The 25,657-nt window shown below is 39.5% G+C and overlaps 1 protein-coding gene and 1 pseudogene across 6 annotated transcripts in view; one reads left to right on the top strand and one right to left on the bottom strand.

Moving 5' to 3' along the window:
* Window positions 1-10,453: 10,453 nt before the first annotated feature.
* Window positions 10,454-10,926, bottom strand: LOC114494832 (annotated as a pseudogene).
* A 3,477-nt stretch (window positions 10,927-14,403) lies between these two features.
* Window positions 14,404-25,657, top strand: part of UBR3 (ubiquitin protein ligase E3 component n-recognin 3) — a 203,918-nt gene continuing 192,664 nt past the window's right edge. For 4 of the 6 annotated variants that reach the window (XM_036023323.1, XM_036023322.1, XM_036023321.1 and 1 more), the window contains exon 1: window positions 14,405-14,998. In XM_036023323.1, the coding sequence (XP_035879216.1) occupies window positions 14,457-14,998 (542 nt within the window). In that variant the 5' untranslated portion in view covers window positions 14,405-14,456. Of the gene's footprint in view, window positions 14,999-25,657 lie in introns of all 6 variants that reach the window. The other 2 variants (XM_036023319.1, XM_036023318.1) reach the window with 1 other exon arrangement.

Here is a 25,657-nt window from a genome sequence, read left to right as displayed (position 1 = left end):
TGTCTTTTTTTCCTTTTGCCTAATTGCTCTGGATAGAACCTCTAACAAAATATTGAGTAACAGTAGTGAAAATAGTCATCCTTTCCTTATTCCTGATCTTAGAGGGAAAGCTTTCAGTCTTTCATGGTTAAGTATGGTGTTCGCTGTGGGTTTTTTATAGATGCTCTTTTATTAGGTAGAGGAAGTTTCTTCAAAAACAATAGTTCTAATGCACCATTCTTCAAAGTTGGTTTTTTTCTTCTGAAATATTGAGGCAGGAGCAAGGAAGGCCTGACAGTTGAATAGATTCAGATAGTAGTTTTGACAGAGATATATGAGCATGAGAGATGAGTAGGTGGTATTGGCAAGAGAATGGTTGTAGTGATTGACTAGAAGTCTGTGGCTATATGGAGAAAGAAGTGAAAAGGGAAGGAATAAGAGTGAGGGGAACAAGATAGAGGGATGAGGACTTGATGATATTATTTAATAGGTTTAATGGAAGAAAGAGAGTGAGAGATCTAGAACATTAGAGGTTGAGTTCAGTTCAAATAATGGACTACTGAGGTTTAAGATTTGTATCAAGTTCATGGGGCTGGAGATGGGAGCAGTGATTGACTCAACCAGCACAAGGGGTATTTTTAAAGGTGACAGAAATGTTCTAAAACTGAATTTTGGTGATGCTTGCACATCTTATTAAATTACTTAAAATACTTTGTATGCTTTTAAAAAGTCACTAAAATGTAAAAGTGGGTAAAAATACATTAGAGGAAGGATCAGTTGTGAGAGCTGACAAGGCTGAGGAAGAGGTGGTGAGAAGGGTAGGCTACAGTGCAGCAGAGTGGGGAGAAAGTCAGTGTCTGGGGGACCATCCATGTGAACCCTGAAATCTCCATAATGGTGGTGAGAACTCAAGATGTAGAGGAAAGCTGTCTATTGCCAACTCTTTAAAAATGTAGAGGCAAGATTGAATTGTATAGAACATTGATAAAGAGGGTTAAAGAGTGATTTCATTGGATTCCACAAGACTTATTACTCATTCCAAGCTGACACAGATCTTTAGTTTTAGAAGCAGGCAGTATTCTCAATGCCTATTCAGATAATTGTGGATATTTTTTGTTATGACAATACAGTTGGAAAAGTTAGTATTTTTAAAGTATATTTTATTGATTATGCTACTACAGTTGTCCCAGTTGGTGTGGTCCTCTTTGGGTTCAACTTGTTTGGGACTCTCCTGGATTTGTATATCTATTTTCTTCACCAAATCAGGGAAGTTTTCTTTTATTATTTGTTCAATTAAGTTTTCAACTTCTTGCTCTTCATCTTCTCCTTCTGGCATCCCAATGTTTGGAATGTTGGCACATTTGAGATGTCCCAGAGTCTTCTAATTCTCTCCCCATTTTTTAAAATTCTTTTTCTTCATTCTGTACCAGTTGACTGTTTATTTCTTCCTTATGTTCCAAATCATTGATTTCAACCGCAGCTTCCATCCTCTCCACTTTTGGTTCCCTGTGGATTTTTATTTATTTCACTTGGTGTAAACTTCATTTCTTCTCTTATGTGTTGTTGCAATCAATGAGATCTCTAAGCATCCTTATTACCAGAGTTTTGGATTCTGCGTCTCATAGGTTAGCTATCTCCCTTTCACTTAGTTCTTTTTCTGGAGTTTTGATCTGTTCTTCCATTTGGGCCATATTTCTTTGTCTCCTCAATTTGGCAGCCTTCCTGTGTTTGCTTCTGTGTATTGGGTAGAGCTGCTTTGACTCCCTGTCTTAGTGTACCAGTTACTTTTTAAGGGGTGGAGCCCTAGTTATTCACCAGGGTGGGGCAACCCACTTTGCTGCTTTGTGGTGCTATATGTGGGGTAGGGAGCTAAGAAGGAACAATGCTGCTTACTTGGCTCTCATCTAGTTTCTAGTCACTGCCTCTACTTCCTGTATACAACTGGCACCCTTCTCACTGCTGCCCTGGTGGGTGCCAGAGTGGGTGGGTTTGTGTACATTCTACAGCAGTGCAGTTCCTTTAAATGGACTCTCCTGAGAGACTTTCAGTTTCTTCTGCCACCCCAACCCCCACTGCTTTTTAGAGCCAGAAGTTATGAGGCTTTATTTTCCTGGTGCTGGAACCCTGGGCTGCACTGCTGTCTGGCCTGGGGCTGGGAGGTCTTACTCCCCAGGTGTCCCTCCTGGTTTTTATCCACCACAGGTGAATGTGGGACCGCCAGTTCTGCTGGCCTCACCCATGCTGCCACACGTCCTCTCTGCTCCAGCTACCCATTTCTGCCCCTCCTACCTGCCTAATGAATATTTCTTCTTTAAGTCATTTGTTGTCAGACTTCCATATGGTTTGATTTTCTGGCAGTTCTGGTTATATTTTGTTTTGAAATTAGTTGTGATCCTTCGTATGGTTGTGTGAAGTGGTGAAGTGTGTCCACCTACACCTCCATCTTGGCTAGAAGTTTAAAGAGGTAATTTCTTGAAGTTTAGTTGCAATGTAGAATCTTAAGCCATATCAATGAACTTTTTTTTTTATCCTCACCTAAGGACATGCTTATTGACTTTAGTGAAAGGGTGATGGAGGGAGAGAGAGAGGGAGAGAAACACTGATGTGAGAGAGAAACATTGATTGGTTGCCTCTCATATGCACCCCAACCTGCAATCTAGGCATGTGATCTGATGGGGAATTGAACCTATGACCTTTGGGTTTACTGGAATAGTGCTCCAACCAACTGAGCCATACTGGCGAGGGCTCAATGAACTTTTTATACTGTTAAATTACAATTCATAAACGTATCTTGACCTATGAATAAAATTTTTTACCCACACAAGATTTTGTAACATTATGCATCAATTCTTTGGAAAATGTTGCTCCACTGAGTTACCCAAGTCTTCTGACATGCTTTATTATACAAATCAGAAAATCACATTTATCAATATCACCTCTGATCTCCCCAGAAAAGGTCTCTAATTACTGGAAAGACTGTCAAGCTCACAGTGGTGGATATAAATTTCCAAAAATATTACTTTTTTTGCTTGAAATCTTAATATTTATATTGGTAAAAAATACTGCAAGGTGTTTTCCATCAAATGACAAGCTTATTTCATCCATTTGTTAGAAAATGGCTGCCAAATACCAAGTCTGAATAACCATAATTTTTCTGTCAGTCATAGTTTCAAGTAAAATTGTGTGATTAATACCCAGAATAGGTAAAGAACTACCAGAACTCAGAAACAAAAAGACAGGCCAATTCAAAATGGCAAAGGACTTGAGTAGGCATTACTTGTAAGATGATATATTAATTGCCATTGGTCACATGAAAGGATGCGACTTTCATGTGACTAATGGCAATCAGGAAAATGGAAATCAAAACCATGAAAAAACTCACACCATTAAGATAGCTATTATCAATAAAATGGAAAACAGCAAATTTTGGCAAGGATATGGAGAAATTGTATCCCTTGTGCATTGCTGGTGGGAATGTACAATGGTGTAGCCTCTGTGGAAAATAGTGTGGAGGTTTTTGGTATCATGATCCAGCAGCTCCACTTCTGGATATACAAGGTGGGGTAAAAATAGGTTTACAGTTGTGAGTATGCAAAGGACAGAGTTTAGACTTGTATTAGTATTTATTAATTATTGTATTATTTTCCATATGAACAACTATAAACCCACTTTTGCCCCACCTTGTGTACCCCAAAGAACTAAAAGCAGACACTCAAACAGATACTTGTACACCAATCCTTATTTTAGCCTTATTGAAAATAACCACAAGGTGGAAACAACCCAAGTATGTATCAGTAGATGAATGGATAAACAAAACGTGGTGTATACATACATTGGAGTACTATTCAGCCATTAAAAGGAATGAAATTTTGATACATACTACAACATGGATAACCCTTGAAAACATTATGCTAGGAACTTCTGGCCAAGATGGAGGCATAGGTGGACACACTGTACCTCCACGCACAACCAAGATTGGAACAACAACAATTTAGAGGCAGAATAACACCCAGAACTGACAGAGAATTTACCTGAATGGAAGTTGGATGGCCAAGAAGTTGAAGTAGACCCATTCATCCTGACTGGTAGGAGGGGCGGAGATGAGGAGCTGGGCACGGGTGCCGGCGCGGAGAATGGAGAGTGGAGAATTAGGCAAATAAGGCAACTGGGAGCGCATAAGGCATCTGGGGCATGCAACATCACAGCGGATGGACCCTGAGTATGCAAGTGGCAGCTGGCGGACCCAGTGAGGCAGCAATTGTGGAGCAGGGCAGAGCTCGCAACCAAGGATCCCAGGGAAGGGACTGAGGTCCCACAGAGAACGGAGCTACCACCATTGTTCCCTCTCGACCCCGCCCTCACATACAATGTCACAATCTAGTGACTGGGGAGCCCAGCCCCGGTGAACACCTAAGGATCCGCCCCTCACCATAGCAGGAGCGACCAGACCAAAAAAAAAAAAAGAGAGAGAGAGAGATGGCTCAAACAGAAGCACACATCAGTGCCCCAGAACTCATCCTACTGAGGGACCAAGAGATAGCTAACCTATCAGATGCACAGTTCAAAACACTGGTAATCAGGAAGCTCACAGAATTGGTTGATTTTGGTTGCAAATTGGATGAAAAAATGAAGGTTAGCATAAAAGAAATGAAGGAAAATGCACAGGGAACCAACAGTGATGGGAAGGAAACTGGGACTCCAAAAAAAAAAAAATAGAGTGGGCCAGAAGGAAGGAAGAAATAACCAAACAGGAAAGAATGAAGAAATAAGAATTTAAAAAAGTGAGGAGAAGCTTAGGAACATCCAGGACATCTTTAAACTTTCCAACATCCGAATTATAGGAGTACCAGAAGGGGAAGAGGTAGAGCAACAGATTGAACACATATTTGAACAAATAATAAAGGAGAACTTCCCCACTCTGGCAAAGGAAATAGACTTCCAGGAAGCTCAGAGAGCCCCAAAGAAGTTGGACCCAAGAAGAAACACACCAAGGCACATAATAATTACATTAGCCAAGGTAAAAATGAAGGAGAGAATCCTAGAAGCAGCAAGAGATAAGGGCACAGTCACCTACAAAGGAGTTCCCATCAGACTGTCAGCAGATTTCTCGAAAGAGACCTTGCAGGCAAGAAGGGGCTGGAAAGAAGTATTCCAAGTCATAAAAGACAAAGACCTATATCCCAGATTACTCTATCCAGCAAAGCTTTGATTTAGAATGGAAGGGCAGATGAAGTGCTTCTCAGATAAGGTCAAGTTAAAGGAGTTCATCATCACCAAGCCCTTATTATATGAAATGTTAAAGGGACTTATCTAAGAAAAGAAGATACAGAAAAAACATGTATAGTAAAATGACAGCAAACTCACAATTATTAACAACTACACCTAAAACAAAAACAAAAACTAAGCAAACAACTAGAACAGGAACAGAACCACAGAAATGGAGATCACATGGAGGGTTAGCAACAGGGGAGTGGGAGGAGGAGAGAGGGGAAAAGGGTACAGAGAATAAGTAGCATAGATTGTAGGTAGAAAATAGACAGGGGGAGGGCAAGAATAGTATGTAAAATGTAGAAGCTAAAGAACTTATAAGTATGACCCATGGACATGAACTAAAGCGGGGGGAAGTGGGTGGGAGAGGGTGTACAGGGTGGAGGGGAGTGAGGGGGGAAATGGGACAACTGTAATAGCATAATCAATAAAATATATTTAAAAAAACAGTACTATAAAAAAAGAAAACATTATGCTAAATGCAAAAACCCAGACACAAAAGTACAGTTATTGTATAGTTTCGTGTGTATGAAATAACTAGAATATGCAAATTTATGGAGACAGAAAGTAGAATAGAGGTATGGAGGGTTGAGGGGAAAGGGAGATGGGGAGTTACTGTTTAATAGGTATGAAGAATGAAAAAGTTCTGGAGATGGATGGTAGTGATAGTTGCACAAGAATATAAGTGTACTTAATACCTTTAGTACTGAAGGTACTAAAGATACTGAATTGTGTACTTAAAATGATTAAAATAGTAAATGTTTTGTATATTTTGCCATATTTTTTTTAAAAATTGCTATTTTAGCTTACAGCATCACATATGTGCTTTTTCTGAGAGACTACCAGGAGAATTCAGCATGCAATAAAAGTGCTTTGTGTGTAATTTACTGTCATGAGAATTTTAAGGGATATCCCTGTAAATCAAAATATAATAAAATTATATTTTTGCTGTTTATTGTGGCCATTTTAAAGGGAAACTGGCTTGTTTTTCTGAAAGTAGTTAACAGAGAAATACAGTGTCAACTAGATTGTTTAGTCCTACTGCCTTGATTCATATTAAGTTATAAGCAGTTTAATCTGTCCTTGTTTTTTGCAACATTAGTGCAACTATCAGTGCAGTTGTTCCAGGACAAATCATGAGGTTCAAGAAAGTTGTTTGGCCCTGGCCAGATAGCTCAGCTGATTAGAGTGTCATCCTGATAAGCCCAGGTTGGAGTCTCATCCTGCTTAGCGCACATACAAGGATTAGCCAAGGAGTGCATTAATGGGTGAAACAACTGAAGCATGTTGCACTCACTCACTGACTCACTCACTCATTTAAATCAGTAAATAAAAATGTAAAAAAGAAATCTGTTCAATTCTCTCAATGTCTCAACATAGAATGTATTTATTGCCAAGCTTTCACATAAATGATCATGTCTGATGGTTATTTGGCACTAAGTCTGGACAAATACAAGGGAAATCCTAAGCATCCCCCTTATACTCCTCTCCAATCACTCTCTGGCCCCATTCTGCAAAATTAAGCTCTATCCTGACTTTTAACATCACAGGTTAATTTTGTTGATTTTTCCCTCAATATAAGTAGAATCATTCTCAATCTGTCATATTTCTTTTGTTCTACATTATGTAAGATTCATCCTGATTTGCTCACTTTCATTGTGGTCTAGTACTTCTATATATGAATACATTACATATATATCAAAATTTTCCATTTTAACCATTTTAAGGGTACAATTCAGGGGCAATAATTATATTCATAATATTGGTCAACCATCACCAACATCTATTTTTAAAACATTTTTATCACCCTAGTTCCGGCCAAGATGGAGGTGCAGGTACAAACACTTCACTTCCTTGCACAACCAAAAGAACCAATTTAAAAACAATGAGAACTGCCAGAAAATCAAACTATTTGGAAGTCTGACAACCAAGGAGCTAAGGAAGAAACATTCATCCAGACTGGTAGGAGGGGAGGAAACCAAACGCAGAGGCAGAGGCGGAGAGGGGTTGGAAGCAAGGGTGGAGAGAATGCGTAGCAAGGAGGCTGACCGGGTGGGCCAGGTGGTGGCTGGTTGACAGGACTTCCTACATTTGCATGTGGATAAGCCGGGAGGAACAACTAGGGAACCAGAGAAACTGCACAACCCAGGGTTCCAGTGTGGGGAAATAAAGCCTCAAAAGCCCTGTCTGTAAAAACCTGTGGGGGTGGCAGTGATGGGAGAAACTCCCAGTCTCACAGGAGAATCTGTTGGAGAGACCCACAAGGTCCTAGAATGTCCACAAATGCACCCAACTCGGAATCAGCACCTGAGAGGGCACGGTCCACTTGTGGGAAGCGAGGGAAGTGACAGAAATTGGGGCGAGACCCAAACAAATGAGCAAATGGCATGTTTCCATCTCTGACCCTTCCTCCACATACAGTGCCACAGTGCAGTGAAGTGGTTTGCCCCCCCTCATAAATACCCACCCCCACTGCAAGGAATATCCCAATACAGTGAAGGGGCTCTGCCCCTTACAATGTAACAGGCATGCTGAGACAAAGAAATATGGCCCAAATGAAAGAACAGATCAATATTCCAGAAAAAGAACTAAGTGACAAGGAGATAGTCAACCTATCAGATGCAGAGTTCAAAACACTGGTAATCAGGATGCTAACAGAAATGATTGAGTTCGGTTGCAAAATGAAGGAAGAAATGAAGACTATACAAAGTAAAATACAGGCAAATATACAGGGATCCAACAATGGTGGGAAGGAAATCAGGACTTAAATGAACCATTTGTAACAAAATTAAGAGATAAACATCCAACCAGAACAGAACTCAAAAAAATGAGGAGAGGCTGAGGAACTTCTGGGACAACTTTAAATATTGTAACACCCGAATCATAGGGGTGCCAGAAGGAGAAGAGAAAGAGCAAGAAATTGAAAACTTATTTGAACAAATAATGAAGGGAAACCTCCCCAATCTGGGAAAGGAACTAGACATGCAAGTCCAGGATGCTCTGAGAGTGACAAAGAAATTGGATCCAAGGAGAAGCACACCTTGACACATCATAATTAAGTTACTCAAGATTAAAGATAAGGAGAGAATCTTAAAAGCAGCAAGAGGGAAGGAGAGAGTTACCTACAAAGGAGTTCCCATAAGTCTATCAGCTGATTTTTCAAAAGAAATATTGCAAGCAAGAAGGGGCTACAAAGAAGTATTCAAGTCATAAAAGGCAAGGACCTACATCCAGGATTGCTCTATCCAGCAAAGCTATCATTTAGAATGGAAGGGCAGATGAAGTGCTTCGCAGATAAGGTCAAGTTAAGGGAGTTCATCATTTCCAAACCCTTATTATATGAAATGTTAAAGGAACTTATCTAAGAAATAGAAGATCAAAAACTATGAACAGTAAAATGATGACAAACGCACAACTCTCAATGACTGAACCTAAAAAAAAAAAAACCAAAAAACCAAAACTAAGCAGACAACTATAACAGGAACAGAATCACAGAAATGGAGATCACATGGAGGGTTATGAGTGGGGAGGGGGAAAAGGAGAATGGGGGAAAATGGTACAGGGAATAAGAAGCATAATTGGTAGGCATAAAATAGACAGGGGGAGGTTAAGAATAGTATAGGAAATGGAGAAGCCAAAGAACTTATATGCATTACCCATGGACATGAACTAAAGTGGGGGGAGATGCTGGGGGTGGGGCGGGTAGAGTGGGATAAAGGAGAGGAAAAATTGGAACAACTGTAATAGCATAATAAAGAAAATATGCTATAAAAAATAAAAAGGATGAGAAACTAGAAAAAACTGCTGTTAATAGCATTTGGAAATTAAAAAAAAAATAAAACCTTTTCATCACCCCTCATAGAAATTCTGTAACTCTTTTTTTATTGTTACGTTGTTACAATTGTCCCAATTCCCATGCCCCCCCTTCTGCTGCCTGTTGCTTTCCCCCACAAAATTCTGTAACTTGTAATGTTTTTTTTCAATAAATAGAAATTTTAAATTTTAAATTAACCCACTTTGCCAGTCTTTTCTTTTGTGGTTGGAACTTTGTATTCTTACTCCCAGATCAGAATTGATAAACACTGTAGCAACAATGATAATGTATTTATAATAAAGGTTACAATTTATTATATGCTTCCATCAGTTCAGTCTGTAAGCTCCGTGTCAGGAGCAGTGCATGTGAATGGTGGCCCCTGGACTTGTGTGTCTCTCCAGGCGATGCTGTGGACCGTCCGTTTTGTTCACAGCAACTAGTAGGGACTCAACAAACATTTGCTGAGTTAATTAGCTATACAAAGAAGGCAGTGGGTGAAAATCTTCTTGTCTTGAATAGGGATGCAGAGAAGGAAACTTTCCTGGGTTAAATGAAAAAAGAATGGAGGAAAAGAAAATTAGGACAACTTTAATGGTATTAAATGATAATAAAAAAGACCCCAGAGGGTTGTTAAGCATTTATAACCTCGGTAAAGTTGCTCCTGTGGAGGAGCTAAAATAGGTCAAACACTTTCAATGCACTCTCATGCACAAGTTGAGAGAATTACTAATGTTGTCTTTGCTTCAATATTAAACAAATGAGAGACTCGCAGTAAGTGTAGTTGCAAGGTAGTTATTAAGATAGGAAAGAAGGAAAGAGGGGAGAAGGGAGGAAGAGGAACACTGAGGAACAATTAATGATTTTTCTTCAGGGTTTTTCTTATGTTTTGAAGCCTGTGAAATGAAGGGTATCACTGCTACTTGTAAAATGGAGATAATGAGAAGTCCCTCTCAGGGTTGTTGTGAATCTTAAATGTAATCACTTGGAAGAAGTTTCTTGTACATGGTAGACACAATATTTCTTACTGTGTGAATTTCAAGAGAAGGTCTGCTGTGTATTTGGAGGCGAGGCAGAAATTGATAATGTTATAGGCATTGTGTATGTTTATGTTTCCAGTAGATAGGGCCTCTTCTACCTTTTGATAGTAAGGGTGGCATTGGCCACAAGTTGGGTCAGATTTATTTTTCTGGCAGATATTTAGTGGATCTGGTGGAGAAGAGACCCTTTTTCTCTGTTGTGAAGCTGTGGAGAGGTGGTCCAGAGCTGGGACTGGGGGAGGCCCATGCGTAGAAGACAGTAGAGCTGAGGCTCACTGAAAGCAAAGATGGATGTACATCCAGGTTCATTTCCCCCTTCCCTCTGTTGATCTAATATGATCTCATATGGCCCTCTTTTTTGTTTGTTTTTAGCCTTTTAATTGTTTTTATTACTCAAATAAGCTTCATTTTTTCAAATTTAGCTTTCTGGCCCTGTGCTTGTGCCTTCAATACTTTCACAATGGTGTTCTGCTCCTCAGTGAGGAGAGTACACTTGGTCCTGTCACAGACACACTGAGCACACTCGGATCCACCACAGGCCCCGCTCATGGGCTTTTTTGTTTCAGACAACCTCATTAGAGCTTTAGGCCTCACAGCAGGAACTCTGCACAGTTAGCCTGGGCACACGCCACATGCAGATTTGGGTGCTTTCTCCATCTTCTTGGACTAAAGGTAAACAATTCTGTTACCTGCGGTTTGGGACAGCCTAGTTTTTTTAGAGGCTGTATTGTAGGACAGCCTTTGATAGTATGCCAAACACTGGACCATTGTGAATGCCTGAAGATACCATCCCCAGAAGAGCTAATATGGTCCTCTTTTTGGCTTAAGCTAGTTCCAGTCAGGTTTTTATCTCTTGCAACTAAGAGAGTATTGATAATACAAAAACAATTTTGAAGTATTTATATTAATTTTTAAATTCTCTGTTGAAGGTGTCTACTTTGATTTTGGAAGCAATGATGTCACCCATCATTTATTTATAGCTTTTAACTGATCTGTGTGTTTCAATTTGAAAAGCCAATTTAGAAATATCACCAGATTTTTCTTTGCATTAATTAAGATGGAATATATTAAAACACAGTTTTTAGATACTATTTTTTAGCTTTCTATAACTGCAGTATATTGCATTATTTATTCAATGTCTTCAATAGAGTAACTGTAGCATACTTAGATTTTATGAGGTATGACATTTAAGTGAGTACAGAGTTTTAGCTGAATTTCAATCTAGCTTTCCCTCATGGAAATATGATCGTTGTAGGAATTCACATGACACAGCACAATGATTTGAGAGGTAATTTAGAAGAGTTTTAATATTACACTAATGCATGGAAAGAGAAAAATGTCATACTTCCTGGATCCAAATGATAGAAGTCCCAGGCACTATAGGAGAACCAAAGATTTGAGAACCTGTCACATTGATTCTGAAAGTTAAAGCAATAAAATAATTTCTATCTGGACAGAAACTTGATTATTTTATTAATCTCAAACAATAAATCCTACTACTGATTATTATCATTAACTGTTTTTATTGAGGTATAATTTCATAACATAAAATCCACCTGTTTTTAGAGTAGAATTCAATTACTTTACATAGTTGTGCAACTATCACCACGATCCAAATTTAGAACATTTCTGTCATTCTGAAAAGATCCTTTGTGTCTAAGAACTTTCTGTTCTTTCCCCCAGTAGGTTACTCAGCTGATAATCTATAGATTCTTTCTCTATAGATTTGCCTTTTCTGGATAGTTCATGTAAATAGAATCATTCAATACACATTATTTTTTGGGTGTCTGACTTCTTTCATTGACATAAAGCTTCTGAAGTTCCTCCATGTTATAGGATGTATCAGTACTTCATTCCTTTTTATTATTAAACAGTGTACCATTGTGTGAATATGCCATATTTTGTTTATCCATTTATGAATTGACAGACCTTTGGATTGTTTCCAGTTTTTTTTTAATTTACCTGTAAGTCTTTGTGTAGATATATGTTGTGAATTCTCTTGGGTAGATTCCAAGTGTGGAATTGCAGGGCTCTATGGTAAAATTATGTTGAACTTTTTAACTAACTGCCAAACTGTTTCCCAAGACACTGTACTATTTTACATTCCCATTAGTGAAGTACTGATGGATTCCTATTTCTCCACATCCTTGCCAACATTTGTCATTGTCTGTCTTGTTGATTGCCATTCTAGTGGGTATGCATAGCGGTATTTCATAGTTTTAATTTGCATTTCCTTAATGACTAATGATGCTGAGCACCTTTTCTTTGTCTATTGGCATTTATATAACTTCTTTGGTTAAATGCCCATTCACATTTTTTGGCCCATCTTCAATTGGGTCATTTGTATTCTTGTTTTACTGGTTATTTTTAATGGTTCTCAGATTGTGAAGAGGTCTAATATCATCATGATCAGAATAGGTGGGAAATCTGGCATATGTCCAGGTTTCTTTATATGTACTGCAATATCTATGGAACTAAAATAGTGGGGAGGTATTTAAACTTTTTTTGTTGTTGTATAGAACAAAAGAGGCACTTGTCAGTGGTGGACTTTTGGAGAAATTTAGGATTGTGTGGAAACCATTGTAGGGTGCTGGAAAAGCTGCATCATCATGGTCAAGCAGAGCAGACACCCTTGTTATTCTAAACAGGAAAACAATCCTGGAGAGATACCAGTAAACTTCCTGAACCCATACCAGTACACTGCCTTAACCCAGAGACACTGATTAGTGAATACATAATAGTTTTACCTTAGTTTGAAATGTTCCTGGATTTTACTTGGTTTATAATTTCATGATATTTAAAGAGAATTCTTGAGCAACTTTTGAATTACTTATCACTGTTAAAGAATAACTGTGAAATGCTTTATTAACATAGGGGGTCAGGACAGGTGAAATAGTAAGTTTTAGTTATGTACAATTCACTTATAACACTGGGTTATGGATTGGAAATACTTTTATTCTATTTCCCTTGGATTGCTTCTCCAATTTTTTTTTTTCATTCTTGGTTGTCCTCTGTTATAGGTTACTATTTGTATAATATATCCAGCTCTCTGGAGGTGAGCTACAGGAAATTAATAATTTATAGATTTTTACTTCTTCAAGGATTGTATTCATTATCTCTTTCAAGATTCAGATTTTGCTATATAGAGCATTACAACCCCTGGAGATTTTGAATCCATAGTTCTGAGATGGGGCCTGGGGATCCATTTTTGTGAGGAGAAAATAAGGTGATTCTCAGAATCAGGCAAGTCTGCAAAAACAATGGTGTGGTAAAAATACTGTGTTTTGGGGAACATAGTCACCTCTTTAAATTTTATTTCCTCTATTAATACTACTTTATAGGATTTTGAGAGGATTAAAAGAAAGAACATATATAAAGAGCAGGGTCCATACAAATTTGCAACAGCCGTTATCTATTGTAATTATGTTCCGTTTTAACAACAATAACCTGGTAAGTTTGAGCACTTAAGGGCAACAATGAGGAAGACTCATTCTTTGCCTTCAGGAAATGTAGCAATTACCAGTGGGGCACAGATGAGATTTTTACAGTGAAGGCAGTAAGTCATTATCATAAAGTTCAGAGCCATTTTTTTGAAGACAGAAAATTAGCAGCGGACACTACTAGAATACGGTGTGGGGTGAATTCGTGGGGCTGGAGTAATGTCGGAACTAGGAAAGATAAGGACCCGGAGGCAGGAAATGATAAAGCATCTTCATTAAACAGTGATCAGTTCCAGCGGTCTCCTTCGCGTGGCAAATATGGAGCACTGTCAGAAGATAGGGATAGATAGGTTGAGTTTTGAGAGATTTAAGCAGTTAGGCTTTTGTTTCAACTAAAGATTTTGCACGGGAGCGTGATTAATTTGGTAATGGTGTAAAAGAAAGAATTGATTCCAGGGGGAAATTAGGAGGTTACTTCAATAATAATTGTAATTCAAGAGTAAGTATAGATTTGATAACAGTGGGAATTTATATCAAAATGAAATGCAGATACTTTAAAAATACATCTGAAACATGCTGTGTATCATGTCTACAGTCCAGGTAAATTACATGATCCACATTAAAGACTTTTCATAGTAAATATTTTAGTGGCTCTTAACTTTGAGAGCTAAGAGGTGGCGGGAGGTGAACAGAGCAGCGTCCTGGGCGAGAGGTGGCTGATGCCGACCGAGCTGGCATCGCAGCAGCCGTAGGGGGCGTAGGGGGCGTGTGCAGGGGCAGGACTCGGGTGAAGGTGCGCGGCGGCTCCCTCCCGGGTATCGCGAGAGTTGGGCAGGCCGAGCAATCGCAGCAGTCAATTCCCCCACCCTCCCGGGAGGAGCCACCAGCCCTGAGATCTCCAAATTCTGAGCTCTCATCATGGCGGCGGCGGCCGCGGCGGCCGTCGGGGGGCCGCAGGCGCCCCAACCAGAGCTGCCTACTCCCGGGCTAGCCCTGGACAAGGCGGCCACCGCCGCGCACCTGAAGGCGGCCCTTAGCCGGCCGGACAACCGGGCAGGTGCTGAGGAGCTGCAAGCGCTGCTGGAGCGGGTGCTGAGCGCCGAGCGGCCGCTGGCCGCAGCTGCGGACAGCGAGGAGGCGGCGGCCGGCGGCGGAGGCGGTCCGGGGGCGGCCGAGGAGGAGGCCCTGGAGTGGTGCAAGTGCCTTCTGGCGGGAGGCGGCGGCTACGAGGAGTTCTGCGCGGCTGTGCGGGCCTACGACCCTGCGGCGCTCTGCGGCCTGGTCTGGACAGCCAACTTCGTGGCCTATCGCTGCCGGACGTGCGGCATCTCCCCTTGCATGTCGCTGTGCGCGGAGTGCTTCCACCAGGGCGATCACACCGGACACGACTTCAATATGTTCCGCAGCCAGGCCGGGGGCGCCTGTGACTGCGGGGACAGCAACGTGATGCGGGAGAGTGGGTGAGTGGAGCCCTCCCCCGGGGCGGGGGGCGCAGCGGGAGGTCCAGGCTGGGGTTTGGGGAGGCCGGGAATTGGGGACCCGGGAGCGGATCCTGAGCTGTCAAGGAGAAGGAGTGGGGGAGGGTGCAGCCACATGGGGATGGAGGTGTCTGAGCTGTCAGCGGTGGAAAGGGGTGGGGAGGAGGGGAAAGCGGAGAGCATGTTTAAGGAACCGGGCTGTGAATTTTCGGGGGAAGCCAGGGCGAGTGAATGAGAGCGAGAAAAGATCCAGTGCGTGGGGTAGTAGGAGGAAAGGATACTTGGGAAATCTGGTATCGAGCTGTCAATTTTGTACTTGGTGGGAAAGGCTGTGTAAAGCTGCTTGGTGTTGGGAAGAAATAATGATGTGATTTTGGTTGGCTGGGAGGGGTATGTGGACCGAATTTGGTCGCAGGATGGTGAGAGGCGAGGAAGTGGCCTTGCAACTGCAGGGGCGGACAGCTTGGGGAAAGGACTTCTGAAGTGTCGTGTGTCTCTTTATGAGCGAAGGAGCTCTTGAGCTTATGAGAGAAGGAGCTCCTGAGGGAGGAGGGAGTGGGAGGGGCCTGCATGAAAAGTGACTGTTGAGCTGTCAGTGGAGTATTTGGTGTGCTGTAATGACATCTAGAATTGGGCTCCTGAGCAGTCAGTTATAGAAATACCCCCCATACCAGAAAAACAAACAAAACACTGAGAGAATTAGGAGTTAAATGTTAGCTCTTCTCCATTTAAAAGGGCACCTTATTCACTAATACATGCCATCTTTCTAAAAGGAGACACTCAACAAATGCTTTTTCAATAGGAGCAAGGTACTGGGGTGTTGGGACTTAGGATAAAAGACATTTCAGAGGTTGCAGTGAGTTAGAGTTAGTACATGTCTAGGGAAGCCCTGGGAAAAGAAAAAACTTAGTGACTGAGAGATTTTAGCTGGGCAGGTAGTTGAAAGAACTTTAGCAAATCCAGTTATTCAAGTTTTTCAAATTTTAGGTCTTATAGAGTATAATCCCTTTAGAAATGGACTCTATTTTCTTGTTAGAGTACTTGTAGGTTACTGTTACTCTAGAGTGTTTGTAACTAGGTAAAAGCAAAGTTCCTAGGATATTAAACATGAATAAGACACTGGTGTACTCCTTAAATAGTTCAGGAGTTCGAGGAGGCTTCTCTACAGAGGGAATAAGAAAAAAGCTTCAGAAAGAGATTGTTTAGAGATTGTTACCACTACTACTAATGTTACTATTAACAACAGTAACAGTTGCAGCTAACATTCAAGAGCATAAAGTGTAAGACTGACACTTAAAAAAATACCTTTGAGCCCTGGTTGGTTCAGTTCAGTGGCTCAGTTCAGTGGAGCGTTGTTCTGTATGCCTAAAGGTATTAGGTTCGATTCCCAGCCAGGGCACAAACCTGGGTTGTGGGCTCTAATCCCTGGTTGGGGTGCCTAGGGGAGGCAGCTGGTTGATGTTTCTCACATTGACATTTCTCTCTGTTTCTCCCCCCTCTTCCTCTTTCTGTAAAAGCAGTGAAAAAAATGTCCTCAGGTGAGGATACAAACTATTTTTGAAAATTAGTATTTGAATAGGAAAAGTAATATAGCTAAAAAGTCAAAAAATAAAAGATAAAAACACATGGTTTGAATGTCCCTCCTATTTTGTTTCCCATCTGCTCAGTTTCTCTTAGTGCAAAAACCAACAAGGATGAATATGTATTTTGATTTTTCAGTCTCTTTCATGCAAAACATAACATACCAATGCACTGTTCTACACATCTTGCATTTTTCACTTATCTAGTAAGTCTTCCTGTGTCAGTAAATTGGTGTACTCTATTTAAAAAACCAAAACTACAGCATGGTGTTTGATGTCATGCACTTGCCGTACTTTATCTAATCATTACTTTTGATGGACATTTGGGTCTAGTATGAGATAAAAAACCTGGTATACCTGTCTCTTTACGCCTGTGCAAGAATATCAATAGGATAAATTCTCAAAAGTGGGATTTCTAAATTGACCTCCATGAGGCTTAGTACTAAGCAGAGAATGAGACTACCTGTTTTCCAACAGCCTTATCAACAGTGTTGTTAAAACTATTTTTCTCCATCTGTTTGGTAAACAGTGGTCAGATATTAGCTGCTTTCCATGATTTAACTCATTTAATCTTCTACAGCTCTGAGATTATTGCTCTCCTTATCCCCATTGTACAGAAGAAGAAGGTGGGGCACAGACTTTTTAAAAAGGTGCTCAGGATTACACAGGTAGTGATTTAGGCATGCTGGCACTGGAGCCTGACCACTGAACACTTCTCTCTGCTGCCTCTACAAGTAACATTCTTATTTGTACATCCATTTATATTGTGTGAGTGTTTTTTAAATATGCCATTCTTGTATGGGCCTTTTTAATTCTTTTTAAACTTATGTTTTAAAAAAATATTACAGGCATTTCAAAACATAGAGGAAGGAGTTGAAACAATTCTTTCCTGTTATTTAGTCATTTTTACTTCTTAGACTAGTTTATAGCATTTAGGAGATCCTCACAGAACTAGGAAATAATATTGATTCTCTCCTGAATTTTGGAACACAGTGGTAGTTACCATGTTGATCTAGATGAGAAACAAATCTGATGTCTAATTATGATGCTACAGTGCAGGAGCCGAACTATGTTAGTGAGTTTCTTTGAAGGTACTCATACAGGTTTAGGGCATCCAGGGTCTAGATAGTCCACATTCTAATCCTATAGCATTTACCTTTACTGACGTCTCATAGATAGTTAATTTAACCATCTGACAACCCTTTATGAGTTGATATATAGTATTTGAAGATATATTACGGTCTATCTGAAATGCAGAACTCTTGCCTATGTGTGCCAGCAGTTTCCATGTTCAAATTCATAAAGGACAGTAGTTGATAATAAACAATGTTATGGTTATATAATTATTGTGAAATTTTTACAACTCAATGGGTTGGGCAGAATAATTCTTCTGGGCTACACACCTAATCTACTGCTCTGAAGAGACACAAATAAGGTTAGCCCACACTGCAAGTCAAAAGGCTGCCTCTTGAACCTTTTTAGAACTGGAAACCATGAACAAATGATGTCAGTGTTCCTGGTGGGCAAAGCTGGATTACCCTGGCATGGACAGAATATGTTTAACTTTTCTCAGCTTTTGATGTTTCTTAAAATCCTTTTAGGTTGCTGAAGATTGGAGATGTGTTGATTTGGGGGTTGTTATTCAAACTGCCCTAGAAGTTTGTAAATCCTATTGTTCAGTAAATCTTAAGGAAGGATTTCACTTTTCTCTGTATTTGTGTTCTTAGTAAAAGAGAAGAAATCTTGCTATGTTTTAATCCTTTTTCCAAGTAGTCTTGACTGTTGTGGGTAGGATTAGAGATGGGGAAAATCTTGCAGCCCTCACCACCTGTATTACTATTTAATTTTCAAATACGTAATTATATCAGTATGAGGGTTCAGTCGCACTGATATAATAAATGTGGTGGTATTAACAGGTATACAAAGCAAAGGAAGAAAACAACTGAGAATTCATTTGTCAGATGAGATCACAAAGGCTATGGAAACTATATATTAATAACTGTATGTATAACATCATAGTTTTACTACTAATGAGTAAGTGCAGTCATTGTCACAAATGTTTATGGATGGATCAGCTAAAAAACAAGTAAGGGAATATGTGAAAGAATCTCTGACTGGTTTAGTGTTCTGATGGTAACTAGAAATTGGAATTTTAAATATTTAGTTCTTAAATTCAGTGCAGGGGATGACCATTTTCATGTTCTATTCTGTGTGATACATATTTTTGCCTCTTTGCTGGTTCTCCCTTACAGATTCTAAGCTCTTTAAAAAGTGGGAACCTCATCTAGCTATTACCTGGAAATCAGAGTTTGGCACAGTCTTTTGCATTTAGTAGATGCTTAATAAATGTGGGATTTAATTGGATGAAATAGTGGCTGTTACACCTGAAAATGTGCCCTAAGATTACAATGTTTCAGGCATTGATTTTTGATTCAATGACATCTCTTTTCAGGCTACTTCAGGGATAATTTCTTAATTTCAAAAATAATACATATTGGTCATAACATAAAAATAAATGGATAAACTAGAAAGTAAAGTTCCTACTTCTTCTATTGTACTCCTCAGTGAGAGCTCTCCCTTATTTCCTTTTGAATTTTGTTAGCCATTTAAAAGATGTTAGTTATGATTTACTCAGCATTTGTAGATGTTTTGTTGTGGGAAGTTTGTAGGTTGTTTGGTCTGCAGCAGTGCCAGACGTGGAAGTAGTGAATGTCTGGTTGAATATTGTCATACTGTCTGTACTTTGCATTTCCCCCCTTAACATATTTATTGGACACTGTCTTATTAGTACACATAGAACAGCTTTATTTTAATAGTATTACACAGTATTTTCGTATTTTGTATTTTACTGTAATTTATGAATTTAGTTCCTTACTGATAGACATTTAAATTGTTTTTAGTCTCAGTGCCCTGGCTGGTGTGGCTCAGTGGATTGAGTGCTGGCCTGTAAAACAAAGGTTGTCGGTTCGATTCTCAGTCTAGGTCACATGCCTGGGTTGTGGGCCAGGTCCCCAGTAAGGGGCATGTGAGAGGCAACCACACATTGACATCTCTCTCCCTTTCTTTCTCCCTTCCTTCCCCTCTCTAAAAATAAATAAATAAACTCTTAAAATTTTTTTTTCAGCCTTGGGCTATTATCCTGGGCTCTTCTGCACACTGTTGCAAACAGAATGCTTATACACACTTCTTTGTGAGTATGCATGAGTGTATGTATTAGGATAAATTCCCAGAAGTTATATCTTGGTTAAAGGAAAAATGCATTTTAAACTTTGATTGAATCCTCCAAAGAAATTAATTTACACTCTCACCAACACTGTATGAAATAGCATGCTTCCAGACATCCTAGTCAATATACATAGTACTATCAGAATATCTGGTATTTGTTGATCGGAAAAGTCACAAGTGATGTCCTGTTTCATCTGTTACCCCTCTCCCCACTACCCTTTCCTCCCAAACTGTAGTAGTTTTGAGGCAAATCTCAGATATCTTACTTAATTTATAAATATTTGAGTATGTATCTCAGTAAAGAGATATGAACTCTTAAAAATAAAACATAGTCTGCCCTGGCCAGGTAGCTCAGTTGATTAGATCATCATTCTGATACACCAAGGTTGCAGGAAGAATCACCCCAAGAATGCATGAACAAGTGGAATAACAAATCAGTGTTTCTCATTCTCTCTCCCCACTTCCTCTCTCTCTCAAATCAATAAATAAAAATTAGAAGAATAATCCAAATACCCATTGACATATGAATGATTAAACAAAATGTGGTCTGTACGTAAGATGGAATATTATTCAGCCTTTAAAAGGAATGAAATTCCTTTTCCAGTTCAGATTCAAGACTTCTGGTCAAGATGGCAGAGTAGATAAATGCTGTGCTCACCTCCTCCCTTGACCACATCAGAATTACAACTAAATTACAGAACAGCCATCATTGAGAACCACCTGAAGACCATCTGAACAAAAGTCCTGAACTAAGGATATAAAGAAGCCACATTGAAACTAGAGGAGGGGTGGAATGATGAAGGGACAGGTCCCACACCCATGGTGTGGTGGTTGAGAAACAGGAGGGATATCTGGCTGTGGAGTTCTCCAGTGAGAAGCAAGGAGTCTCAGCTACATACTGGGCTCCCAGCCCAGTGAACCTCTGTCAGGAAGAGGAGTCCCCGTAACTTCTGGCTTTGAAATCCAATGGGGACTGTGGCTCAGTGAGACAAGGGCTGCTGGAGTCCCAGGTGTTTCTCTTAAAGGGCCAGTGCATGGACTTAATTGCTCACAGACTCACTTGCTCTGAGCTCCAATTCTAGGGCAGCAGATCAAAAAGTTTCAGGAACCTACTGGGAAGAGCTGAAATAACTAGTTTCAGTATGAAGATTAGAGAGGCAGGGATTAGAGTAGCTCACTCCTGGGACAGAGGGCTGGCATTATTTCTTTTTGAGCTCTCCTGCCACCCAGCCAGCAGGTACAGGTGGGTATCAAATTTGAGTCTCTATCAACCTTGCTAACACTGTTCGCCTGCCCTGGTGATTCCTTGAGACCCTGCACCACGCAACTTGAGCACATAGCCTGAACCTCTTTCAGCAGCTTTTCCACACTTACGACCTGTGGACTTTTCATAAAATCTCTCAAAGCCCCCAAACAAGCAGCATATGACCCTGGGGTGCCCTGTACCTGTTGCTAAGTGGCCCAAATCTGGCACTAGTGGCAGCCAACCTTGGTTCACAGCTTAGCCTTTCCCAGGCACCTCAAGCCAAGCACAGGTTATAACCAACTGCCAATCACTTTGTAACTCCTGTGAGGTAGCTCTGGGCCAGGCACAAGCAGTGACTGAACTTGGCCAGCAGTAGACCTCCCCCGACCCCCACTCCCCCACCCCACTAGTCCAAGAGTCCCCAGAACCAACATACCTGGTAGGCAGCTTTAGACCACACCAGAACATCGCCAAACCAGCTCTCCAAATGACATACGCAGAGAGCAGACTTGGCAGTACCAGAGCCCCACTAAAGGTAATCCCACTTTGTGGGAACAGTCCTTGCACAACAGCTGGTTCTCTGTGTCATGGCCAGTCCTCACAGTCAATCATTCTTAGGGTCAGTCCCTCCTACTAATGTGCCAATAGCAAGCAATCAAGGGTCAACTACAATAGGAGGGCACACATGACCCATATAAGGGAGCACCTGGGTCAGGGGAACAGGGAGACTGAGCCACTGGGCCCCACTCTGCCAAGACTGGGAGACCTAGCAGATCTACCTAATACATAGAAGCAAATGCAGGGGACTAGCCAAAATGAGGAGACAGAAATACATGTCCCAAATGAAAGAACAGGACAAAACTCCAATAAAAGAACCAAAAGAAGTGGAGACAAGCAATCTACCAGATGCAGAGGTCAAAACACTGATTATAAGGATGCCCAATGAACTTAAGGAAAGAGTAGATTAATTCAGTGAAAACTTCAAAAAGGAGATGGGAAACATAAAATTGGAGATAGAAATAATAAAACAAGCCAGTTAGTAATGAAGAATATAGTAACTGAAATGAAGAATACATTAGAGGGAATCAACAGTAGGTAAAGCAGAGATTTGAATCAGTTATTTGGAAGACAGGGTGGCATGAATATCCAGTTAGAACAGCAGAAAGAAACAGGAATTAAAAAATGAGGATAGTTTAAGGGACCTCTGGGACAACATCAAATGTACCAACATTCACATCATAGGGGTGTCAGAGAGGAAAGAGAGAGAGAGAGAGAGAGAGCAAGTGGTTGAAAACCTATTTGAAGAAATAATGACAGAAAACTTGCCTAACCTGGTGAAGGAAATAACCATGTAAGTCCAGGAAGCACAGAGAGTCCCAAACAAGGTGAACCCAAAGAGGTCCCCACCAAAACACAGCATAATTACAATGCAAAAGGTCAAAGACATAGAGAGATTCTTAAAAGTAGCAAGAGAAAAGCAGTTAGATACCGACAAGGGAGTTCTCATAAGACTGTCAGCTAATTTCTCAATAGAAACTTTGAAGGTCAGAAGGGTTTGGCATGAAATATTCAAAGTGATTAAAAGCAAGGACCTACAACAAAACAATACTGTACCCAGAAGGCTATCATTTAGAACCAAAAGAAAGAAAAAGAACTTGCAAGACAAGAAAAAGTTAAAATGAGGTCATCACCACCAAAGCATTATTACAAGAAATGTTAAAGGGGCTCCTTTAAGAAGTAGAAGGTGAAGAAACAATGAATGTGAATACTAAAAGGCAGTAACTACATACTTATCAATAATGGCATAAATATAAATGGATTACATGCTCCAATCAAAAGACATAGGGTGGCTGAATGGGTAAGAAAACAAAACCCATACATATGCTGTCTACAAGAAAGGACACTCAAAGACTGAAAGTAAAGGGATGACAATATATTTCATGAAAATGGAAACAAAAATAAAGTTGGGGTAGCAACACTTGTATCAGACAAAATAGACTTTAAAACAAAGGCTATAACAAGAGACAAAGAAGAACATTTCATAATAATAAAGGGATCAATCCAACAAGAGGATATAACTCTTGTAAACATGTATGCACCTAGCATAGGAGCACCTAAGTATATAAAACAAATATTGATGGACATAAAGGGAGAGATGGACACTAATATAGATATAATAGGAGACTTTGATATTCCACTGACATCAGTGGATAGGTCATCCAGACAAAAATCAACAAGGAAATAGCATCCTTATGTGACATATTAGACAAGATGGATTTAATTGATGTTTTTAGAACTATTCACCTCAAAGTACCCAAATATACATTCTTTCAAATGCACATGGAACATTTCCCAGGATAGATAACATGTTAGGCCACAAAACAAGTCTCAAAAAATTTAAGAAGATTGAAATCATATCCAGGATCTTTTCCAATCACAATAGATGAAACTGGAAATCAATTACAAGAAGAAAACGGAAAAATGCACAAATACATGGAGGCTAAATAACATGCTATTAAATAATGCATGGATTAACAACAGGATTAAGGAAGAAATCAAAAGATACCTTGAGACATATGAAAATGAAAACACAATGACTCAAAACCCAAAGCAGTTCTAAGAGGGAAATTCATAGCCATACAGGCCTACCTCTAGAAACAAGAAAATCTCCAATAAATAATCTATACCTAATACCTAAAGGAAGTAGATAAAGAACAAACAAAGCCTAAAGTGAGTAGAAGAAAGGAATTAATAAAGATCAGAGTGGAAATAAGTGAAATAGAGTCTCACTAAAAGAAATGGTAAAAAAAAATCAATGAAACCAATAAATAGTTTGTTGAAAAGGTAAACAAAATTGATAAATTTTTCACTAGATTCATCAAGAAAAAGAGAGGATCCAAATAAATAAAATCAGAAATGAAAGAAGTGACATCTAACACCACAGAAATACAAAGGATTATAAGAAAATATTATGTAAAATTACATATCAACAAATTGGATAACCTGGATAAGAAATGGGTAAATTGCCAGAAACCTACAATCTTCCAAAAGTGAATCAAGGAGAAACAGAAAACCTGAACAGACTTACCAAAAACTACTAATGGAGTGAAAAAAAAAACTCCCAACAAACAAAAGTACTGGCCCAGCCTGGCTGGGTGTCTCAGTTGGCTGGAGTGTCATCCCATACACCAAAAGGTTCTTGGTTTGATTCCTGGTCAGGGCACACACCTAGGTTATGGGTTTAGTCCCTGATTGGGGAGCATATGGGAGGCAACCGATGGATGTTTCTCTTTAACGTCAATATTTCTCTCTCATCAATAAACATATCCTTAGTCATGGATTAGAAAACAGCCCTGGACCAAATAGCTTCACGGGTGAATTTTATCAAACATTCAAAGAATACTTAACACTTAACATTCTTAAATGTTCTAAAAAATTTAGGAGGAGGTAAGGCCCTCAAGCTTATTTTACAAGGCCAACACTACCCTGATTCTAAAACCAGGCAGATACATTACAAAAAAAGAGACATGTAGGTCTATATCTCCGATAACCATAGATGCAAGAATCCTCAACAAAATATTAGCAAACTGAATTCAGCAACACATCAAAAAGATTATACACCATGATCAAGTGAATTTTATTCTTGGGATGGAAGGTTGGTTCAATATTCACAAGTTAATTAATGTGATACGCCACATTAAATATAAGATAAAAATCATACAATCATATCAATAGGTGCAGGAAAAGCATTTGACAAAATCTAATATACATTTATGATAAAACAACTCAGCAAAGTGGGGATAGAGGAGATATCTTAACATAATAAAGGAGATATATGACAAACCCATACCATACCAAACCCACATCTAATATCATACTTAATATTGAAAAACTGGTCTTTTTCCTAGCCACAGTAATGAGACAATAAAAAGATATAAAAGGCATCCATTTTGGAAAGGAAGAAGTAGAACTGTCATTATTTGCAGATGACATGATACTATATAGAGAGGACTCTAAAGATTCTACTAAAAAACTATTGGAACTTATGAATAAATTCAGTAAAGCAGGGGGTACAAAATAAATATCCAGAAATTTATTGTATTTTTATACACCAATAATGAACTGTCAGAAAGGGAAACTAAGAAAACAATCCCATTCATAATTGCATTAAAAATACCCTGGCATAAATTTAACCAAGGAGGTAAAAGACCTGTACTCAGAAAGTTATGAGACATTGAAGGAAGAAATTAAAGATACAAATAAATGGAAGCATATACTATGTTCATGGGTAGAAAGAATTAACATCATTAAATTGTCCATACTACTCAAAGCAAACTACAGATTCAGTGCAGTTCCTATAAAAATACCAATGTCATTTTTCACAGAACTAGAAAAAATAACCCTAAAATTGATATGGAACCACAAAAGACCCCAAATAGCAAAAGCAGTGCAGAGAAAGAAAAACAAAGTGGAAATATCATGATACCTGTTGTTAAACTCTATACAAGGCTATAGTAATCAAAACAGTATGGTATGGACATAAAAACAGACAAGGATCAATGGAAAATAATAGAGAACTCAGAAATAAAC

Source organism: Phyllostomus discolor, chromosome 4, assembly GCF_004126475.2.
Source record: "Phyllostomus discolor isolate MPI-MPIP mPhyDis1 chromosome 4, mPhyDis1.pri.v3, whole genome shotgun sequence".
Classification (NCBI taxonomy): domain Eukaryota; kingdom Metazoa; phylum Chordata; class Mammalia; order Chiroptera; family Phyllostomidae; genus Phyllostomus; species Phyllostomus discolor.
Note: the sequence above shows the minus strand (reverse complement) of the source record. Positions and strands in the feature narration are given on the sequence as shown.